Source organism: Oncorhynchus keta, unplaced genomic scaffold (assembly GCF_023373465.1).
Source record: "Oncorhynchus keta strain PuntledgeMale-10-30-2019 unplaced genomic scaffold, Oket_V2 Un_contig_2736_pilon_pilon, whole genome shotgun sequence".
Lineage (NCBI taxonomy): Eukaryota > Metazoa > Chordata > Actinopteri > Salmoniformes > Salmonidae > Oncorhynchus > Oncorhynchus keta.
Window position 1 is genome coordinate 1,560 of NW_026285487.1, and position 21,485 is coordinate 23,044.

Consider the following 21,485-nt stretch of genomic DNA (forward strand, 5'->3'; position numbering starts at 1 on the left):
CAGCTTGCCACGATACTAAGGAATATGTCGATACTGGTATAGTCCCGGCCCTAACACGTAACTGGTACAGTCCCGGCCCTAACACGTAACTGGTATAGTCCCGGCCCTAACACGTAACTGGTATAGTCCCGGCCCTAACACGTAACTGGTATAGTCCCGGCCCTAACACGTAACTGGTATAGTCCCGGCCCTAACACGTAACTGGTATAGTCCCGGCCCTAACACGTAACTGGTACAGTCCCGGCCCTAACACGTAACTGGTATAGTTCCGGCCCTAACACGTAACTGGTATAGTTCCGGCCCTAACACGTAACTGGTACAGTCCCGGCCCTAACACGTAACTGGTATAGTTCCGGCCCTAACACGTAACTGGTATAGTTCCGGCCCTAACACGTAACTGGTATAGTCCCGGCCCTAACACGTAACTGGTATAGTCCCGGCCCTAACACGTAACTGGTACAGTCCCGGCCCTAACACGTAACTGGTATAGTTCCGGCCTAACACGTAACTGGTATAGTCCCGGCCCTAACACGTAACTGGTATAGTCCCGGCCCTAACACGTAACTGGTATAGTCCCGGCCCTAACACGTAACTGCTACAGTCCCGGCCCTAACACGTAACTGGTATAGTTCCCGGCCCTAACACGTAACTGGTATAGTCCCGGCCCTAACACGTAACTGGTACAGTCCCGGCCCCTAACACGTAACTGGTACAGTCCCGGCCCTAACACGTAACTGGTATAGTCCCGGCCCTAACACGTAACTGGTACAGTCCCGGCCCTAACACGTAACTGGTATAGTCCCGGCCCTAACACGTAACTGGTATAGTCCCGGCCCTAACACGTAACTGGTATAGTCCCGGCCCTAACACGTAACTGGTATAGTCCCGGCCCTAACACGTAACTGGTACAGTCCCGGCCCTAACACGTAACTGGTATAGTCCCGGCCCTAACACGTAACTGGTACAGTCCCGGCCCTAACACGTAACTGGTATAGTCCCGGCCCTAACACGTAACTGGTATAGTCCCGGCCCTAACACGTAACTGGTATAGTCCCGGCCCTAACACGTAACTGGTATAGTCCCGGCCCTAACACGTAACTGGTATAGTCCCGGCCCTAACACGTAAACACACTTACCCGTGATGGTCTCACTGCAGTGTAGACGGCAGTGTAGGGGACAGACTGGCTCTTCATAATGTTCATCACCTGTCCAATCACCTCATCTACAGACACAAAGTTAGTCTTCAGCAATCTGGATCATGCTGTTAGAAGGAACACAGTGAATGAGGGGTGATTTTTGTCCCAGCAGAGCCACCGTACAGTAGAACTATAGACCAATATAGAACACTCACCATTCCCGCTGAGAACCTCCTTCACGGACATCAGATCGGCCCTGTTAGAAACCACACCCACAATCAGATAGACCACACCCATGTAAAAGACAAACCACCCCCACAACCAGACAGACCACACCCATATTCAGAAGAGAAAAAAAGAAAAAAACATTTCCCCTTCATTCATTTATCATGGCCGCCATTACAACTAAAACGGTCAGGCATTGGGCTCCCATTGATTTAGTTATGTTTGAGTTACTCAGATACAGTGGGACAAAAAAGTATTTAGTCAGCCACCAATTGTGCAAGTTCTCCCACTTAAAAAGATGAGGCCTGTAATTTATCATAGGTACACTTCAACTATGACAGACAAAATGAGAAGAAAAACATCCAGAAAATCACATTGAAGGATTTTAATGAATTTATTTGCAAATTATGGTGGAAAATAAGTATTTGGTCAATAACAAAAGTTTATCCCAATATTTTGTTATATACCCTTTGTTGGCAATGACAGAGGTCACTAGTGAGAATTTGCCTATATGAACAGGGCTACATTGTAATATGGACAGGGCTACATTGAAATATGGACAGGGCTACATTGAAATATGGACAGGGCTACATTGAAATATGGACAGGGCTACATTGAAATATGGACAGGGCTACATTGTAATGTGGACAGGGCTACATTGTAATATGGACAGGGCTACATTGTAATGTGGACAGGGCTACATTGAAATATGGACAGGGCTACATTGAAATATGGACAGGGCTACATTGAAATATGGACAGGGCTACATTGAAATATGGACAGGGCTACATTGAAATATGGACAGGGCTACATTGTAATATGGACAGGGCTACATTGTAATATGGACAGGGCTACATTGTAATATGGACAGGGCTACATTGTAATATGGACAGGGCTACATTGAAATATGGACAGGGCTACATTGTAATATGGACAGGGCTACATTGTAATATGGACAGGGCTACATTGTAATATGGACAGGGCTACATTGTAATATGGACAGGGCTACATTGTAATATGGACAGGGCTACATTGTAATATGGACAGGGCTACATTGTAATATGGACAGGGCTACATTGTAATATGGACAGGGCTACATTGTAATATGGACAGGGCTACATTGTAATATGGACAGGGCTACATTGTAATATGGACAGGGCTACATTGTAATATGGACAGGGCTACATTGAAATATGGACAGGGCTACATTGAAATATGGACAGGGCTACATTGTAATATGGACAGGGCTACATTGTAATATGGACAGGGCTACATTGTAATATGGACAGGGCTACATTGAAATATGGACAGGGCTACATTGAAATATGGACAGGGCTACATTGAAATATGGACAGGGCTACATTGTAATATGGACAGGGCTACATTGTAATATGGAATACATTGTAATATGGACAGGGCTACACAGGGCTACATTGTAATATGGACAGGGCTACATTGTAATATGGACAGGGCTACATTGTAATATGGACAGGGCTACATTGTAATATGGACAGGGCTACATTGTAATATGGACAGGGCTACATTGTAATATGGACACATTGGGGGCTACAGGGCTACATTGTAATATGGACAGGGCTACATTGTAATATGGACAGGGCTACATTGTAATATGGACAGGGCTACATTGTAATATGGACAGGGCTACATTGTAATATGGACAGGGCTACATTGTAATATGGACAGGGCTACATTGTAATATGGACAGGGCTACATTGTAATATGGACAGGGCTACATTGTAATATGGACAGGGCTACATTGTAATATGGACAGGGCTACATTGTAATATGGACAGGGCTACATTGTAATATGGACAGGGCTACATTGTAATATGGACAGGGCTACATTGTAATATGGACTGGGCTACATTGTAATATGGACAGGGCTACATTGTAATATGGACAGGGCTACATTGTAATATGGACAGGGCTACATTGTAATATGGACTGGGCTACATTGTAATATGGACAGGGCTACATTGTAATATGGACAGGGCTACATTGTAATATGGACAGGGCTACATTGTAATATGGACAGGGCAACATTGTAATATGGACAGGGCTACATTGTAATATGGACAGGGCTACATTGTAATATGGACAGGGCTACATTGTAATATGGACTGGGCTACATTGTAATATGGACAGGGCTACATTGTAATATGGACTGGGCTACATTGTAATATGGACAGGGCTACATTGTAATATGGACAGGGCTACATTGTAATATGGACAGGGCTACATTGTAATATGGACTGGGCTACATTGTAATATGGACAGGGCTACATTGTAATATGGACAGGGCTACATTGTAATATGGACAGGGCTACATTGTAATATGGACAGGGCTACATTGTAATATGGACTGGGCTACATTGTAATATGGACAGGGCTACATTGTAATATGGACTGGGCTACATTGTAATATGGACAGGGCTACATTGTAATATGGACAGGGCTACATTGTAATATGGACAGGGCTACATTGTAATATGGACTGGGCTACATTGTAATATGGACAGGGCTACATTGTAATATGGACAGGGCTACATTGTAATATGGACAGGGCTACATTGTAATATGGACAGGGCTACATTGTAATATGGACAGGGCTACATTGTAATATGGACTGGGCTACATTGTAATATGGACAGGGCTACATTGTAATATGGACTGGGCTACATTGTAATATGGACAGGGCTACATTGTAATATGGACAGGGCTACATTGTAATATGGACAGGGCTACATTGTAATATGGACTGGGCTACATTGTAATATGGACAGGGCTACATTGTAATATGGACAGGGCTACATTGTAATATGGACAGGGCTACATTGTAATATGGACAGGGCTACATTGTAATATGGACAGGGCTACATTGTAATATGGACTGGGCTACATTGTAATATGGACAGGGCTACATTGTAATATGGACAGGGCTACATTGTAATATGGACAGGGCTACATTGTAATATGGACAGGGCTACATTGTAATATGGACAGGGCTACATTGTAATATGGACAGGGCTACATTGTAATATGGACAGGGCTACATTGTAATATGGACAGGGCTACATTGTAATATGGACAGGGCTACATTGTAATATGGACAGGGCTACATTGTAATATGGACAGGGCTACATTGTAATATGGACAGGGCTACATTGTAATATGGACAGGGCTACATTGTAATATGGACAGGGCTACATTGTAATATGGACAGGGCTACATTGTAATATGGACAGGGCTACATTGTAATATGGACAGGGCTACATTGTAATATGGACAGGGCTACATTGTAATATGGACAGGGCTACATTGTAATATGGACAGGGCTACATTGTAATATGGACAGGGCTACATTGTAATATGGACTGGGCTACATTGTAATATGGACAGGGCTACATTGTAATATGGACAGGGCTACATTGTAATATGGACAGGGCTACATTGTAATATGGACAGGGCTACATTGTAATATGGACAGGGCTACATTGTAATATGGACTGGGCTACATTGTAATATGGACAGTAATATGGCTACATTGTAATATGGACAGGGCTACATTGTAATATGGACTGGGCTACATTGTAATATGGACAGGGCTACATTGTAATATGGACAGGGCTACATTGTAATATGGACTGGGCTACATTGTAATATGGACAGGGCTACATTGTAATATGGACTGGGCTACATTGTAATATGGACAGGGCTACATTGTAATATGGACAGGGCTACATTGTAATATGGACAGGGCTACATTGTAATATGGACAGGGCTACATTGTAATATGGACTGGGCTACATTGTAATATGGACAGGGCTACATTGTAATATGGACAGGGCTACATTGTAATATGGACAGGGCTACATTGTAATATGGACAGGGCTACATTGTAATATGGACAGGGCTACATTGTAATATGGACAGGGCTACATTGTAATATGGACAGGGCTACATTGTAATATGGACAGGGCTACATTGTAATATGGACAGGGCTACATATGGACAGGGCTACATTGTAATATGGACAGGGCTACATTGTAATATGGACAGGGCTACATTGTAATATGGACAGGGCTACATTGTAATATGGACAGGGCTACATTGTAATATGGACAGGGCTACATTGTAATATGGACAGGGCTACATTGTAATATGGACAGGGCTACATTGTAATATGGACAGGGCTACATTGTAATATGGACAGGGCTACATTGTAATATGGACAGGGCTACATTGTAATATGGACAGGGCTACATTGTAATATGGACATGGGCTACATTGTAATATGGACAGGGCTACATTGTAATATGGACAGGGCTACATTGTAATATGGACAGGGCTACATTGTAATATGGACAGGGCTACATTGTAATATGGACAGGGCTACATTGTAATATGGACAGGGCTACATTGTAATATGGACAGGGCTACATTGTAATATGGACAGGGCTACATTGTAATATGGACAGGGCTACATTGTAATATGGACAGGGCTACATTGTAATATGGACAGGGCTACATTGTAATATGGACAGGGCTACATTGTAATATGGACAGGGCTACATTGTAATATGGACAGGGCTACATTGTAATATGGACAGGGCTACATTGTAATATGGACAGGGCTACATTGTAATATGGACAGGGCTACATTGTAATATGGACTGGGCTACATTGTAATATGGACAGGGCTACATTGTAATATGGACAGGGCTACATTGTAATATGGACAGGGCTACATTGTAATATGGACAGGGCTACATTGTAATATGGACAGGGCTACATTGTAATATGGACAGGGCTACATTGTAATATGGACAGGGCTACATTGTAATATGGACAGGGCTACATTGTAATATGGACAGGGCTACATTGTAATATGGACAGGGCTACATTGTAATATGGATTGTAATAGGGCTACATTGTAATATGGACAGGGCTACATTGTAATATGGACTACAGGGCTACATTGTAATATGGACAGGGCTACATTGTAATATGGACAGGGCTACATTGTAATATGGACAGGGCTACATTGTAATATGGACAGGGCTACATTGTAATATGGACAGGGCTACATTGTAATATGGACAGGGCTACATTGTAATATGGACAGGGCTACATTGTAATATGGACAGGGCTACATTGTAATATGGACATTGTAAGGGACAGGGCTACATTGTAATATGGACAGGGCTACATTGTAATATGGACAGGGCTACATTGTAATATGGACAGGGCTACATTGTAATATGGACAGGGCTACATTGTAATATGGACAGGGGGCTACATTGTAATATGGACAGGGCTACATTGTAATATGGACAGGGCTACATTGTAATATGGACAGGGCTACATTGTAATATGGACAGGGCTACATTGTAATATGGACAGGGCTACATTGTAATATGGACAGGGCTACATTGTAATATGGACAGGGCTACATTGTAATATGGACAGGGCTACATTGTAATATGGACAGGGCTACATTGTAATATGGACAGGGCTACATTGTAATATGGACAATATGGACAGGGCTACATTGTAATATGGACAGGGCTACATTGTAATATGGACAGGGCTACATTGTAATATGGACAGGGCTACATTGTAATATGGACAGGGCTACATTGTAATATGGACAGGGCTACATTGTAATATGGACAGGGCTACATTGTAATATGGACAGGGCTACATTGTAATATGGACAGGGCTACATTGTAATATGGACAGGGCTACATTGTAATATGGACAGGGCTACATTGTAATATGGACAGGGCTACATTGTAATATGGACAGGGCTACATTGTAATATGGACAGGGCTACATTGTAATATGGACAGGGCTACATTGTAATATGGACAGGGCTACATTGTAATATGGACAGGGCTACATTGTAATATGGACAGGGCTACATTGTAATATGGACAGGGCTACATTGTAATATGGACAGGGCTACATTGTAATATGGACAGGGCTACATTGTAATATGGACAGGGCTACATTGTAATATGGACAGGGCTACATTGTAATATGGACAGGGCTACATTGTAATATGGACAGGGCTACATTGTAATATGGACAGGGCTACATTGTAATATGGACAGGGCTACATTGTAATATGGACAGGGCTACATTGTAATATGGACAGGGCTACATTGTAATATGGACAGGGCTACATTGTAATATGGACAGGGCTACATTGTAATATGGACAGGGCTACATTGTAATATGGACAGGGCTACATTGTAATATGGACAGGGCTACATTGTAATATGGACAGGGCTACATTGTAATATGGACAGGGCTACATTGTAATATGGACAGGGCTACATTGTAATATGGACAGGGCTACATTGTAATATGGACAGGGCTACATTGTAATATGGACAGGGCTACATTGTAATATGGACAGGGCTACATTGTAATATGGACAGGGCTACATTGTAATATGGACAGGGCTACATTGTAATATGGACAGGGCTACATTGTAATATGGACAGGGCTACATTGTAATATGGACAGGGCTACATTGTAATATGGACAGGGCTACATTGTAATATGGACAGGGCTACATTGTAATATGGACAGGGCTACATTGTAATATGGACAGGGCTACATTGTAATATGGACAGGGCTACATTGTAATATGGACAGGGCTACATTGTAATATGGACAGGGCTACATTGTAATATGGACAGGGCTACATTGTAATATGGACAGGGCTACATTGTAATATGGACAGGGCTACATTGTAATATGGACAGGGCTACATTGTAATATGGACAGGGCTACATTGTAATATGGACAGGGCTACATTGTAATATGGACAGGGCTACATTGTAATATGGACAGGGCTACATTGTAATATGGACAGGGCTACATTGTAATATGGACTGGGCTACATTGTAATATGGACTGGGCTACATTGTAATATGGACAGGGCTACATTGTAATATGGACAGGGCTACATTGTAATATGGACAGGGCTACATTGTAATATGGACAGGGCTACATTGTAATATGGACAGGGCTACATTGTAATATGGCTACATTGTAATATGGAGGGCTACATTGTAATATGGACAGGGCTACATTGTAATATGGACAGGGACATTGTAATATGGGCTACATTGTAATATGGACAGGGCTACATTGTAATATGGACAGGGCTACATTGTAATATGGACAGGGCTACATTGTAATATGGACATGGGGCTACATTGTAATATGGACAGGGCTACATTGTAATATGGACAGGGCTACATTGTAATATGGACAGGGCTACATTGTAATATGGACAGGGCTACATTGTAATATGGACAGGGCTACATTGTAATATGGACAGGGCTACATTGTAATATGGACAGGGCTACATTGTAATATGGACAGGGCTACATTGTAATATGGACAGGGCTACATTGTAATATGGACAGGGCTACATTGTAATATGGACAGGGCTACATTGTAATATGGACAGGGCTACATTGTAATATGGACAGGGCTACATTGTAATATGGACAGGGCTACATTGTAATATGGACAGGGCTACATTGTAATATGGACAGGGCTACATTGTAATATGGACAGGGCTACATTGTAATATGGACAGGGCTACATTGTAATATGGACAGGGCTACATTGTAATATGGACAGGGCTACATTGTAATATGGACAGGGCTACATTGTAATATGGACAGGGCTACATTGTAATATGGACAGGGCTACATTGTAATATGGACAGGGCTACATTGTAATATGGACAGGGCTACATTGTAATATGGACAGGGCTACATTGTAATATGGACAGGGCTACATTGTAATATGGACAGGGCTACATTGTAATATGGACTACATTGTAATATGGAGGGCTACATTGTAATATGGACAGGGCTACATTGTAATATGGACAGGGCTACATTGTAATATGGACAGGGCTACATTGTAATATGGACAGGGCTACATTGTAATATGGACAGGGCTACATTGTAATATGGACAGGGCTACATTGTAATATGGACAGGGCTACATTGTAATATGGACAGGGCTACATTGTAATATGGACAGGGCTACATTGTAATATGGACAGGGCTACATTGTAATATGGACAGGGCTACATTGTAATATGGACAGGGCTACATTGTAATATGGACAGGGCTACATTGTAATATGGACAGGGCTACATTGTAATATGGACAGGGCTACATTGTAATATGGACAGGGCTACATTGTAATATGGACAGGGCTACATTGTAATATGTACATATGGACAGGGCTACATTGTAATATGGACAGGGCTACATTGTAATATGGACAGGGCTACATTGTAATATGGACAGGGCTACATTGTAATATGGACAGGGCTACATTGTAATATGGACAGGGCTACATTGTAATATGGACAGGGCTACATTGTAATATGGACAGGGCTACATTGTAATATGGACAGGGCTACATTGTAATATGGACAGGGCTACATTGTAATATGGACAGGGCTACATTGTAATATGGACAGGGCTACATTGTAATATGGACAGGGCTACATTGTAATATGGACATTGTAATATGGAGGGCTACATTGTAATATGGACAGGGCTACATTGTAATATGGACAGGGCTACATTGTAATATGGACAGGGCTACATTGTAATATGGACAGGGCTACATTGTAATATGGACAGGGCTACATTGTAATATGGACAGGGCTACATTGTAATATGGACAGGGCTACATTGTAATATGGACAGGGCTACATTGTAATATGGACAGGGCTACATTGTAATATGGACAGGGCTACATTGTAATATGGACAGGGCTACATTGTAATATGGACAGGGCTACATTGTAATATGGACAGGGCTACATTGTAATATGGACAGGGCTACATTGTAATATGGACAGGGCTACATTGTAATATGGACTGGGCTACATTGTAATATGGACAGGGCTACATTGTAATATGGACAGGGCTACATTGTAATATGGACAGGGCTACATTGTAATATGGACAGGGCTACATTGTAATATGGACAGGGCAACATTGTAATATGGACTGGGCTACATTGTAATATGGACAGGGCTACATTGTAATATGGACTGGGCTACATTGTAATATGGACAGGGCTACATTGTAATATGGACAGGGCTACATTGTAATATGGACAGGGCTACATTGTAATATGGACAGGGCTACATTGTAATATGGACAGGGCTACATTGTAATATGGACAGGGCTACATTGTAATATGGACAGGGCTACATTGTAATATGGACAGGGCTACATTGTAATATGGACTGGGCATTACATTGTAATATGGACAGGGCAACATTGTAATATGGACAGGGCTACATTGTAATATGGACAGGGCTACATTGTAATATGGACAGGGCTACATTGTAATATGGACAGGGCAACATTGTAATATGGACAGGGCTACATTGTAATATGGACAGGGCTACATTGTAATATGGACAGGGCTACATTGTAATATGGACAGGGCTACATTGTAATATGGACAGGGCTACATTGTAATATGGACAGGGCTACATTGTAATATGGACAGGGCTACATTGTAATATGGACAGGGCTACATTGTAATATGGACAGGGCAACATTGTAATATGGACAGGGCTACATTGTAATATGGACAGGGCTACATTGTAATATGGACAGGGCTACATTGTAATATGGACAGTAATATGGCTAAATTGTAATATGGACTGGGCTACATTGTAATATGGACAGGGCAACATTGTAATATGGACAGGGCTACATTGTAATATGGACAGGGCTACATTGTAATATGGACAGGGCTACATTGTAATATGGACAGGGCAACATTGTAATATGGACTGGGCTACATTGTAATATGGACAGGGCTACATTGTAATATGGACAGGGCTACATTGTAATATGGACAGGGCTACATTGTAATATGGACTGGGCTACATTGTAATATGGACAGGGCTACATTGTAATATGGACAGGGCTACATTGTAATATGGACAGGGCTACATTGTAATATGGACAGGGCTACATTGTAATATGGACAGGGCTACATTGTAATATGGACAGGGCTACATTGTAATATGGACAGGGCTACATTGTAATATGGACAGGGCTACATTGTAATATGGACAGGGCTACATTGTAATATGGACAGGGCTACATTGTAATATGGACAGGGCTACATTGTAATATGGACAGGGCTACATTGTAATATGGACAGGGCTACATTGTAATATGGACAGGGCTACATTGTAATATGGACAGGGCTACATTGTACACCGAACAAGACTGAATCCTTACACTGCTGATTTTATGTTCATTTGACATTTACTGTGCTATACATTCAGTAATATGATAACATACGAATATTCCTGGAAAATGTTGGGTGACTGCATCAACAAAAACTAAATGCACAGGTTTGAGGGGCCACACCCCTCTCCAAAGTGTGCACACTGTTTTCTCTCTCCTGGCTGTGCCGTTGAGGAACTAGATCAAACACACAAGGTGTTTTCTCTCTCCTGGCTGTGCCGTTGAGGAACTAGATCAAATACACAAGGTGTTTTTATCTCTCCTGGCTGTGCCGTTGAGGAACTAGATCAAACACACAAGGTGTTTTTATCTCTCCTGGCTGTGCCGTTGAGGAACTAGATCAAATACACAAGGTGTTTTGTTTTGCAGGCCTCTCTCATCTTTTTAAGTGGGAGACCTTGCACAATTGGTGGCTGACTAAATACTTTTTTGCCCCACTGTATATAGCCTCCTCATTGACTCTGTACCATAATACCCTGTATATAGCCTCCACATTGACTCTGTACCATAATACCCTGTATATAGCCTCCACATTGACTCTGTACCGTAATACCCTGTATATAGCCTCCACATTGACTCTGTAGCGGCCTCCACATTGACTCTGTAGCGGTACCCCCTGTATATAGCCTCCACATTGACTCTGTACCGTAATACCCTGTATATAGCCTCCACATTGACTCTGTACCATAATACCCTGTATATAGCCTCCACATTGACTCTGTACCGTAACACCCTGTATATAGCCTCCACATTGACTCTGTACCATAATACCCTGTATATAGCCTCCACACCCCCCTGTATATAGCCTCCACACCCCCTGTATATAGCCTCCACACCCCCTGTATATAGCCTCCTCACCCCCTGTATATAGCCTCCACACCGCCCTGTATATAGCCTCCACACCCCCTGTATATAGCCTCCACACCCCCCTGTATATAGCCTCCACACCCCCCTGTATATAGCCTCCACACCCCCCTGTATATAGCCTCCACACCCCCCTGTATATAGCCTCCACATTGACTCTGTACCATAATACCCTGTATATAGCCTCCACATTGACTCTGTACCATAATACCCTGTATATAGCCTCCACATTGACTCTGTACCATAATACCCTGTATATAGCCTCCACATTGACTCTGTACCGTAACACCCTGTATATAGCCTCCACATTGACTCTGTACCGTAATCTGTACCGACAATTTTTTTAATTTATTTGTAATAATGACAATTACAACAATACTGAATGAACACTTATTTTGACTTAATAGAATACATCAATAAAATCAATTTAGCCTCAAATAAATGAAACATGTTCAATGTGGTTTAAATAACGCAAAAACAGTGTTGGAGGAGAAAGTAAAAGTGCAGTATGTGCCATGTAAGAAAAGCTAACGTTTCAGTTCCTTGTTCAGAACATGAGAACATGTGAAAGCTGGTGGTTCCTTTTAACATGAGACTTCAATATTCCCAGGTAAGAAGTTTTAGGTTGTGGTTATTATAGGAATTATAGGACTATTTCTCTCTTTTCCATTTGTATTTCATTAATCTTTGACTATTGGATGTTCTTATAGGCACTTTAGTATTGCCAGTGTAACAGTATAGCGTCCATCCCTCTCCTCACTCCTCCCTGGGCTCGAACCAGGAACACAACGACAACATCGAAGCAGCGTTACCCATGCAGAGCATGGGGAACAACTACTAGAAGGCTCAGAGCACGTGAAGTTTGAACCGCTATTAGCGCACCCTGCTACCTAGCTAGCCTTTTCACTTCGGTTACATCAGCCTCATCTCGGGAGTTGATTGGCTTGAAGTCATAAACGGAGCAATACTTGACGCACAACAAAGAGCTGCTGGCAAAACGCACGAAAGTGCTGTTTGAATTCATGCTTACGAGCCTGCTGCTGCCTACCATCTCTCAGTCAGACTGCTCTGTCGAGCAACTATACGCACCGCATCGATTATATGCAATGCAGGACACGCTATAAAAAAACTAGTAATATCATCAACCATGTGTAGTGAACTAGTGATTATGATTGATTGATTGTTTTTTATAAGAGAAGTTTAATGCTAGCTAGCAACTTACCTTGGCTTACTGCATTCGCATAACAGGCAGTCAGTCTCCTTGTGTAGTGCAACGAGAGGCAGGTTGTTAGAGCGTTGGACTAGTTAACAGTAAGGTTGCAAATATTGTATCCCCCGAGCTGACAGGGTGAAAGTCTGTCGTTCTGCCGCTGAACAAGGCAGTTAACCCACCGTTCCTAGGCCGTCATTTAAAATAAGAATTTGTTCTTAACTGACTTGCCTCGTTAAACAAAGGTGCAATAAAAGGTGTAAAAAATATATATAAAAATAAATAAACCATTTTTTTTTTTTAATCTGCCAAATCGGAGTCCAAAAATACCGATTTCCGATTATTATGAAAACTTGAAATCGGGCCTCATTAATCGGCCAATCCGATTAATCGGTCGACCTCTAGTCAGTAAGCATCTCACTCTTAGTCTACACCACCTCCTATTTCACATCAGCTTAATTGCCCACTCATATTGTACATAATTACAGGTTATATTTCATTAAAATCTGAAAACACTTGGCAATTATATCAAAATACTGTCTTTGTGGCTGAAAGGATGGTCTTTAAAAATAAACTACTTAGCCACCGCTGCTGAAAACAATAGTTGGGGAACCACTGTAAACTATATAAAAGTGACCAGTGAGATAAACAGAATCAGAACTGTACCCGGTGCTGTAGGGTAGTCTGAAGACCAGCAGGGCGGGGGTAGAAGCATTGAGGCGTAGCTGGCTGAGCATCTCTGGGTCCATGTAGAGAGGAGAGGTATCTAATTGGTCCTGGAGTTGACCAATCACAGCATTGGATGCTTGCCAGGCCACGGTAGGCAGGACCAAAGGGGAAGGGCTGGAGAGGAGCGCCCCCTCTAGGTTAGGGAAGGAACTGTCCTGCTTGTTGCCAAATGCCCCTCCGTACATGGTGAAGTCCTCAATACTCATCTAGAGGGAGGAGACAAACAGTAAGAAAACTAATATACGGGTTACTATGGTAGGATTGTGTGGTGTGTTGTATACAGGTTACTATGGTAGGATTGTGTGGTGGTGTGTCGTATACAGGTTACTAAGGTAGGATTGTGTGGTGTGTCGTATACAGGTTACTATGGTAGGATTGTGTGGTGTGTTGTATACAGGTTACTATGGTAGGATTGTGTGGTGTGTAGTATACAGGTTACTAAGGTAGGATTGTGTGGTGTGTAGTATACAGGTTACTATGGTAGGATTGTGTGGTGTGTAGTATACAGGTTACTATGGTAGGATTGTGTGGTGTGTTGTATACAGGTTACTATGGTAGGATTGTGTGGTGTGTCGTATACGGGTTACTAAGGTAGGATTGTGTGGTGTGTAGTATACAGGTTACTAAGGTAGGATTGTGTGGTGTGTCGTATACGGGTTACTAAGGTAGGATTGTGTGGTGTGTCGTATACAGGTTACTAAGGTAGGATTGTGTGGTGTGTCGTATACAGGTTACTAAGGTAGGATTGTGTGGTGTGTCGTCTAGGGGTTACTAAGGTAGGATTGTGTGGTGTGTTGTATAGAGGTTACTAAGGTAGGATTGTGTGGTGTGTAGTATACAGGTTACTAAGGTAGGATTGTGTGGTGTGTCGTATACAGGTTACTATGGTAGGATTGTGTGGTGTGTTGTATACAGGTTACTATGGTAGGATTGTGTGGTGTGTAGTATACAGGTTACTATGGTAGGATTGTGTGGTGTGTCGTATACAGGTTACTAAGGTAGGATTGTGTGGTGTGTCGTATACAGGTTACTAAGGTAGGATTGTGTGGTGTGTCGTATACGGGTTACTAAGGTAGGATTGTGTGGTGTGTCGTATACGGGTTACTAAGGTAGGATTGTGTGGTGTGTCGTATACGGGTTACTAAGGTAGGATTGTGTGGTGTGTCGTATACGGGTTACTAAGGTAGGATTGTGTGGTGTGTCGTATACGGGTTACTAAGGTAGGATTGTGTGGTGTGTCGTATACGGGTTACTAAGGTAGGATTGTGTGGTGTGTCGTATACGGGTTACTAAGGTAGGATTGTGTGGTGTGTCGTATACAGGTTACTATGGTAGGATTGTGTGGTGTGTCGTATACAGGTTACTAAGGTAGGATTGTGTGGTGTGATGTATACAGGTTACTATGGTAGGATTGTGTGGTGTGTCGTATACAGGTTACTAAGGTAGGATTGTGTGGTGTGTCGTATACAGGTTACTATGGTAGGATTGTGTGGTGTGTCGTATACAGGTTACTAAGGTAGGATTGTGTGGTGTGATGTATACAGGTTACTATGGTAGGATTGTGTGGTGTGTCGTATACGGGTTACTAAGGTAGGATTGTGTGGTGTGTTGTATACGGGTTACTATGGTAGGATTGTGTGGTGTGTCGTATACAGGTTACTAAGGTAGGATTGTGTGGTGTGTAGTATACAGGTTACTACGGTAGGATTGTGTGGTGTGTCGTATACAGGTTACTAAGGTAGGATTGTGTGGTGTGTAGTATACAGGTTACTAAGGTAGGATTGTGTGGTGTGTCGTATACAGGTTACTAAGGTAGGATTGTGTGGTGTGTAGTATACAGGTTACTAAGGTAGGATTGTGTGGTGTGATGTATACAGGTTACTATGGTAGGATTGTGTGGTGTGTCGTATACAGGTTACTAAGGTAGGATTGTGTGGTGTGTAGTTTACGGGTTACTAAGGTAGGATTGTGTGGTGTGTCGTATACAGGTTACTAAGGTAGGATTGTGTGGTGTGTCGTATACGGGTTACTAAGGTAGGATTGTGTGGTGTGTCGTATACGGGTTACTAAGGTAGGATTGTGTGGTGTGTCGTATACGGGTTACTAAGGTAGGATTGTGTGGTGTGTCGTATACGGGTTACTAAGGTAGGATTGTGTGGTGTGTAGTTTACGGGTTACTAAGGTAGGATTGTGTGGTGTGTATTACCTTGTCCTGCAGGAAGAGCAGTACGTTGCGCGGGGATGACCCCAGGGCGGTCTCCAGGTATGAGCTCAGCTGAGTGACACCCACTATGTGACCAGCAGCAGGAACAGCCTGAGACGGCAGACCAGACCTGACATCGTTCAGGAGGGACCAAACGTTACCAAACAGAGTACAACAGGGAATTCAACTGAAAAGACTAAGAGGACATGTCTTGACCAGCAAACCGATGCTGAATTTCCAAATAGAATACAACTTTGTCAATTGGTTAGAATGGAAACTTGGCTTCTGCCTTCCCCAACACCCCCAGATACACAATTGGTAACAGTAAAAAGCAGCTACTCGGCCTGTCAATGGGATGCTGGTCCAAACTCCTCTTAATCTCCCCTCAAATGAACTTATCCAACAAGAACATATGTAGAATTTCCGTAAGGAGGCGTCTCTATGTTATAGCCTGAACCAGTATCTGGGCAGAGAGGAGACCATAAATGACCAGTCCCTTCTCTGCTCAGTTAGCTACAGCAATACCCCCTTCACATATTCCACATTTTGGTTGTTACAGCAGGAATTCAAAATGGATTAAATAAATACACATATTCACCCATCTACACACAATACCCCATAATGACAATGTGAAAACATGGTTTAAAAATTTTTAGCAAATTCATTGAAAGTGAAATACAGAACTATCTAATTTACATAAGTATTCACACCCCTCAACACATGTTGCAGCTATTAGGGCAGTGTCTTTCTGGGTATGTCTAAGAGCTTTCCACACCATTCTTTTTTTTAAATTCTTCAAAACGGTTGTTGATCATTGCTAGACAGCCATTTTACAGCCATATACCTTCAAGCCGATTAAAGTCTAAACTAACTAGGCAACATTCACCGTCTTCTAGGTCTGCAACTTCACTGTATATTGGGCCTTGTGTTTTTAAATTATAATCATTTCGTTCGGGAACAGAACCACTATTTCTATCCATTTTGTTCCACTGTTCCTAGCAGCAAAATAGAGTTCAGAACCAGTTCAAATTACAAATTACACAAATTACTTGTGTGTGCAGAGCAGCACCAGAATGAAAAACACATCTTACCTTTTTGCAGTTTATAAATCCAACGTGCAACATGATAACTAGGCTTATAGTATCCTTAACTAGCTCTGAAAAAGTTAATCCATTCTTCTCTAGCTAATAAAAAATATCCCCATCTTCTGAATGAAGCTGCTAAAGTCGGCACAGTAGCCTATGCTAAGGTCAGCACAGTAGCCAATGCTAAGGTCAGCACAGTAGCCTATGCTAAGGTCAGCACAGTAGCCTATGCTAAGGTCAGCACAGTAGCCTATGCTAAGGTCAGCACAGTAGCCTATGCTAAGGTCAGCACAGTAGCCTATGCTAAGGTCAGCACAGTAGCCTATGCTAAGGTCAGCACAGTAGCCTATGCTAAGGTCAGCACAGTAGCCTATGCTAAGGTCGGCACAGTAGCCTGGGCTTCGGAGGAGGGGAATGTAACCCCCCCCCACACACACGTAAAGATTTCCAGCTTTCAGGTAGACACTGGAACAAGTTTGAATGACAGTTAGGGTTTTGCATAGACGCTGTGTTGTGGGACCAGACAAGAAATGCCTGGAACATAAAAGAGTGTTATAAACCGGTTCCCATGCGTTTAACATAACGTTCCGGAACAGTATGGATCACTTTCGTTCCAGGTTCCGTTTCTGTTCTTTGAAAAATGTTTGTTTGCGGATTCCTGTTCTGTTCCCTGAACCGGTGCCAACCACCTGCTCCCTCGTCCTTGCCGATGACAAGCAGAGCCAGAATTTGATGCAGCCACCACCACCACCATGAATCAAAATGGCGTAGCAGTGGGGATGTCTGTTTTGATCGTTTTGTCCCGTACATCGTTTTTATGTGTACATGTTATATTTTAAATGTCATTTTCCATCTACGGACTGAACACTCTCCTGCAACCCGCCTCACCCAATACGGTCTGCTATTTTTACACTTTGGAACCAGAACACCCTTCTGAAGCTAGCCAGCTAACTAGCTAGTAGTTAGCCTGGAGCTAGCCTTGAACTAGGCCCATCTCCCGGCTAGCTGGGCCCTATGATCCCTCGGCTACGCATGCCTCTCCCTAATGTCAATATGCCTTGTCCATTGCTGTTTTGGTTAGTAATTTTTGTCTTATTTCACTGTAGAGACTCTAGCCCTGCTCAATATGCCTTAGCTAGCCCCTATGTTCCACCCCCCACACATGCAGTGATCGCGCTTGGCTTGAATGGTGCCTCTAGAGACAAAAACAATCTCTCATCGTAACTCAATGCCCAGTTTTACCTCCACTGTACTCACATCCTACCATACCCCTTGTCTGTACATTATGCCTCGAATCTATTCTCCCACGCCCAGAAATCTGCTCCTTTTACTTTCTGTTCTGAACGTACTAGACGACCAGTCCTTAAACCTTTAGCCGTACCCTCATCCAACTCCTCCTCTGGTGATGTAGAGGTTAACCCAGGCCCTGCAGCCCCCAGCATCACTCCCATTCCCAAGGCCCTGCAGCCCCCAGCATCACTCCCATTTGTTTACTTCCGTAACAGTAAAAGCCTTGGTTTCATGCATGTTAATGTCAGAAGCCTCCTCCCTAAGTTTTTTTTATTCACTGCTTTAGCGCACTCCACCAACCCGGATGTCCTTGCCGTGTCTGAATCCTGGCTTAGGAAAACCACCAAGATTCCTGAAATTTCCATCCAGGGCGTCCAGTCTGCTCCTCTGAATAACCTGAGGATTAATCCTATTCCTCTGCCAGGGTGCCCACTGTGCTCCTCTGCCAGGGTGCCCACTGTGCTCCTCCGCTAGGGTGTCCACTGTGCTCCTCTGCCAGGGTGTCCACTGTGCTCCTCTGCCAGGGTGTCCACTGTGCTCCTCTGCCAGGGTGTCCACTGTGCTCCTCTGCCAGGGCGCCCACTGTGCTCCTCTGCCAGGGCGCCCACTGTGCTCCTCTGCCAGGGCGCCCACTGTGCTCCTCTGCCAGGGTGCCCACTGTGCTCCTCTGCCAGGGTGCCCACTGTGCTCCTCTGCCAGGGCGCCCACTGTGCTCCTCTGCCAGGGTGCCCACTGTGCTCCTCCGCTAGGGTGTCCACTGTGCTCCTCTGCCAGGGTGCCCACTGTGCTCCTCTGCCAGGGCGTCCAGTCTGCTCCTCTGAATAACCCGAGGATTAATCCTACTCCTCCACCAGGTATGTCCAGTCTGCTCCTCTGAATAACCCGAGGATTAATCCTACTCCTCCACCAGGTATGTCCAGTCTGCTCCTCTGAATAACCCGAGGATTAATCCTACTCCTCCACCAGGTATGTCCAGTCTGCTCCTCTGAATAACCCGAGGATTAATCCTACTCCTCTGCCAGGTATGTCCAGTCTGCTCCTCTGAATAACCCGAGGATTAATCCTACTCCTCCTCCAGGTATGTCCAGTCTGCTCCTCTGAATAACCCGAGGATTAATCCTACTCCTCCACCAGGTATGTCCAGTCTGCTCCTCTGAATAACCCGAGGATTAATCCTACTCCTCCACCAGGTATGTCCAGTCTGCTCCTCTGAATAACCCGAGGATTAATCCTACTCCTCTGCCAGGTATGTCCAGTCTGCTCCTCTGAATAACCCGAGGATTAATCCTATTCCTCTGCCAGGGCGTCCAGTCTGCTCCTCTGAATAACCTGAGGATTAATCCTACTCCTCCACCAGGGCGTCCAGTCTGCTCCTCTGCCAGGGCGTCCACTGTGCTCCTCTGAATAACCCGAGAGCGAAACGCTGGGAATTTACTGACTCTCTGTCACTCCAGATTGGATTGATGAACAAACTCGAAATATTATTTACAGTTAGCCCATGTAAACAGATCAGGTGGCTAACTAGGTAAACGTCCTGCTAGCTCGATGAGGACATGACCTAAACTACCTACATTTCAGATGGCCAACATAACAGTACATTTCTTACTGGCTAGTGGCTTCACATATGAAATTGTCACGATATATATATATATATTATTTTATTATTGTCACGATATAACGTAGCTAGCTAGGTATCGAGCAAGCAAATATGTTAGGACAATATGAATATCCCCACTATGAGTATGAATGACAAGAGGTCAACCACCTTGCACGGCTAGAAACGCAACCCCATATCAGAGACCAAAACCAACCACACACACCGCCCTTACCCTTCACTCGTCCACAGCATCAGCGGCACCTGTTCGTCACATCTCCCGGAGGAGAAGGTGCACAACACGGCTAGAAATGTCGCCATACGGCCCCGACCAGACATCCTCCTCTGCTCAGCCGCCATCTTCCTCCGGAGTAGAAAGATGTTCTACTGTGGTACTACAGGGAATGACGAAGTGCCCGTCGCCCGCAGATCACCGGACCCAACCCGGTGTCTCATTGGACGCCTTTGAGTGGTAGCCGAGTGTAGACGGAAGTCAACGAGTGAACTCGGGGAGGTAAATATGCACGGACACCAACTCGATTTGACAATTCATGATATTTCTAGGAAACGTGACAGTAGATGGGTTTCCATTCCAATTGGCGACAGATTTTAATGTGAATATTCTAGAATCGGCATAAAGAAACGATGCGTATTTCCTCATCAGTGGTATTTGTATTTATTTAACGAGGCAAGTCAGTTAAGAACAATTCATATTGTCAATGATGGTCTAGGAACAGTGGGTTAACGATAGAGTTTTACCGTGTCAGCTCAGGGATTTGATATTCAAACTCCAAATGTTCA

General features: G+C 43.5%; 1 protein-coding gene across 1 annotated transcript; it reads right to left on the reverse strand.

The window, feature by feature from the left end:
• Window positions 1–1,136: 1,136 nt before the first annotated feature.
• Window positions 1,137–21,145, reverse strand: LOC118360374 (V-type proton ATPase subunit S1-like; the record flags this gene model as incomplete). The annotated part of the gene is made up of 5 exons (XM_052506718.1): window positions 20,920–21,145; window positions 16,719–16,845; window positions 14,450–14,718; window positions 1,352–1,392; window positions 1,137–1,222 (listed from the first exon to the last, which is right to left on the reverse strand). Coding segments are annotated over exons 1-5 (648 nt in total), but the record flags the coding sequence as incomplete, so codon positions are not given.
• Window positions 21,146–21,485: the final 340 nt, after the last annotated feature.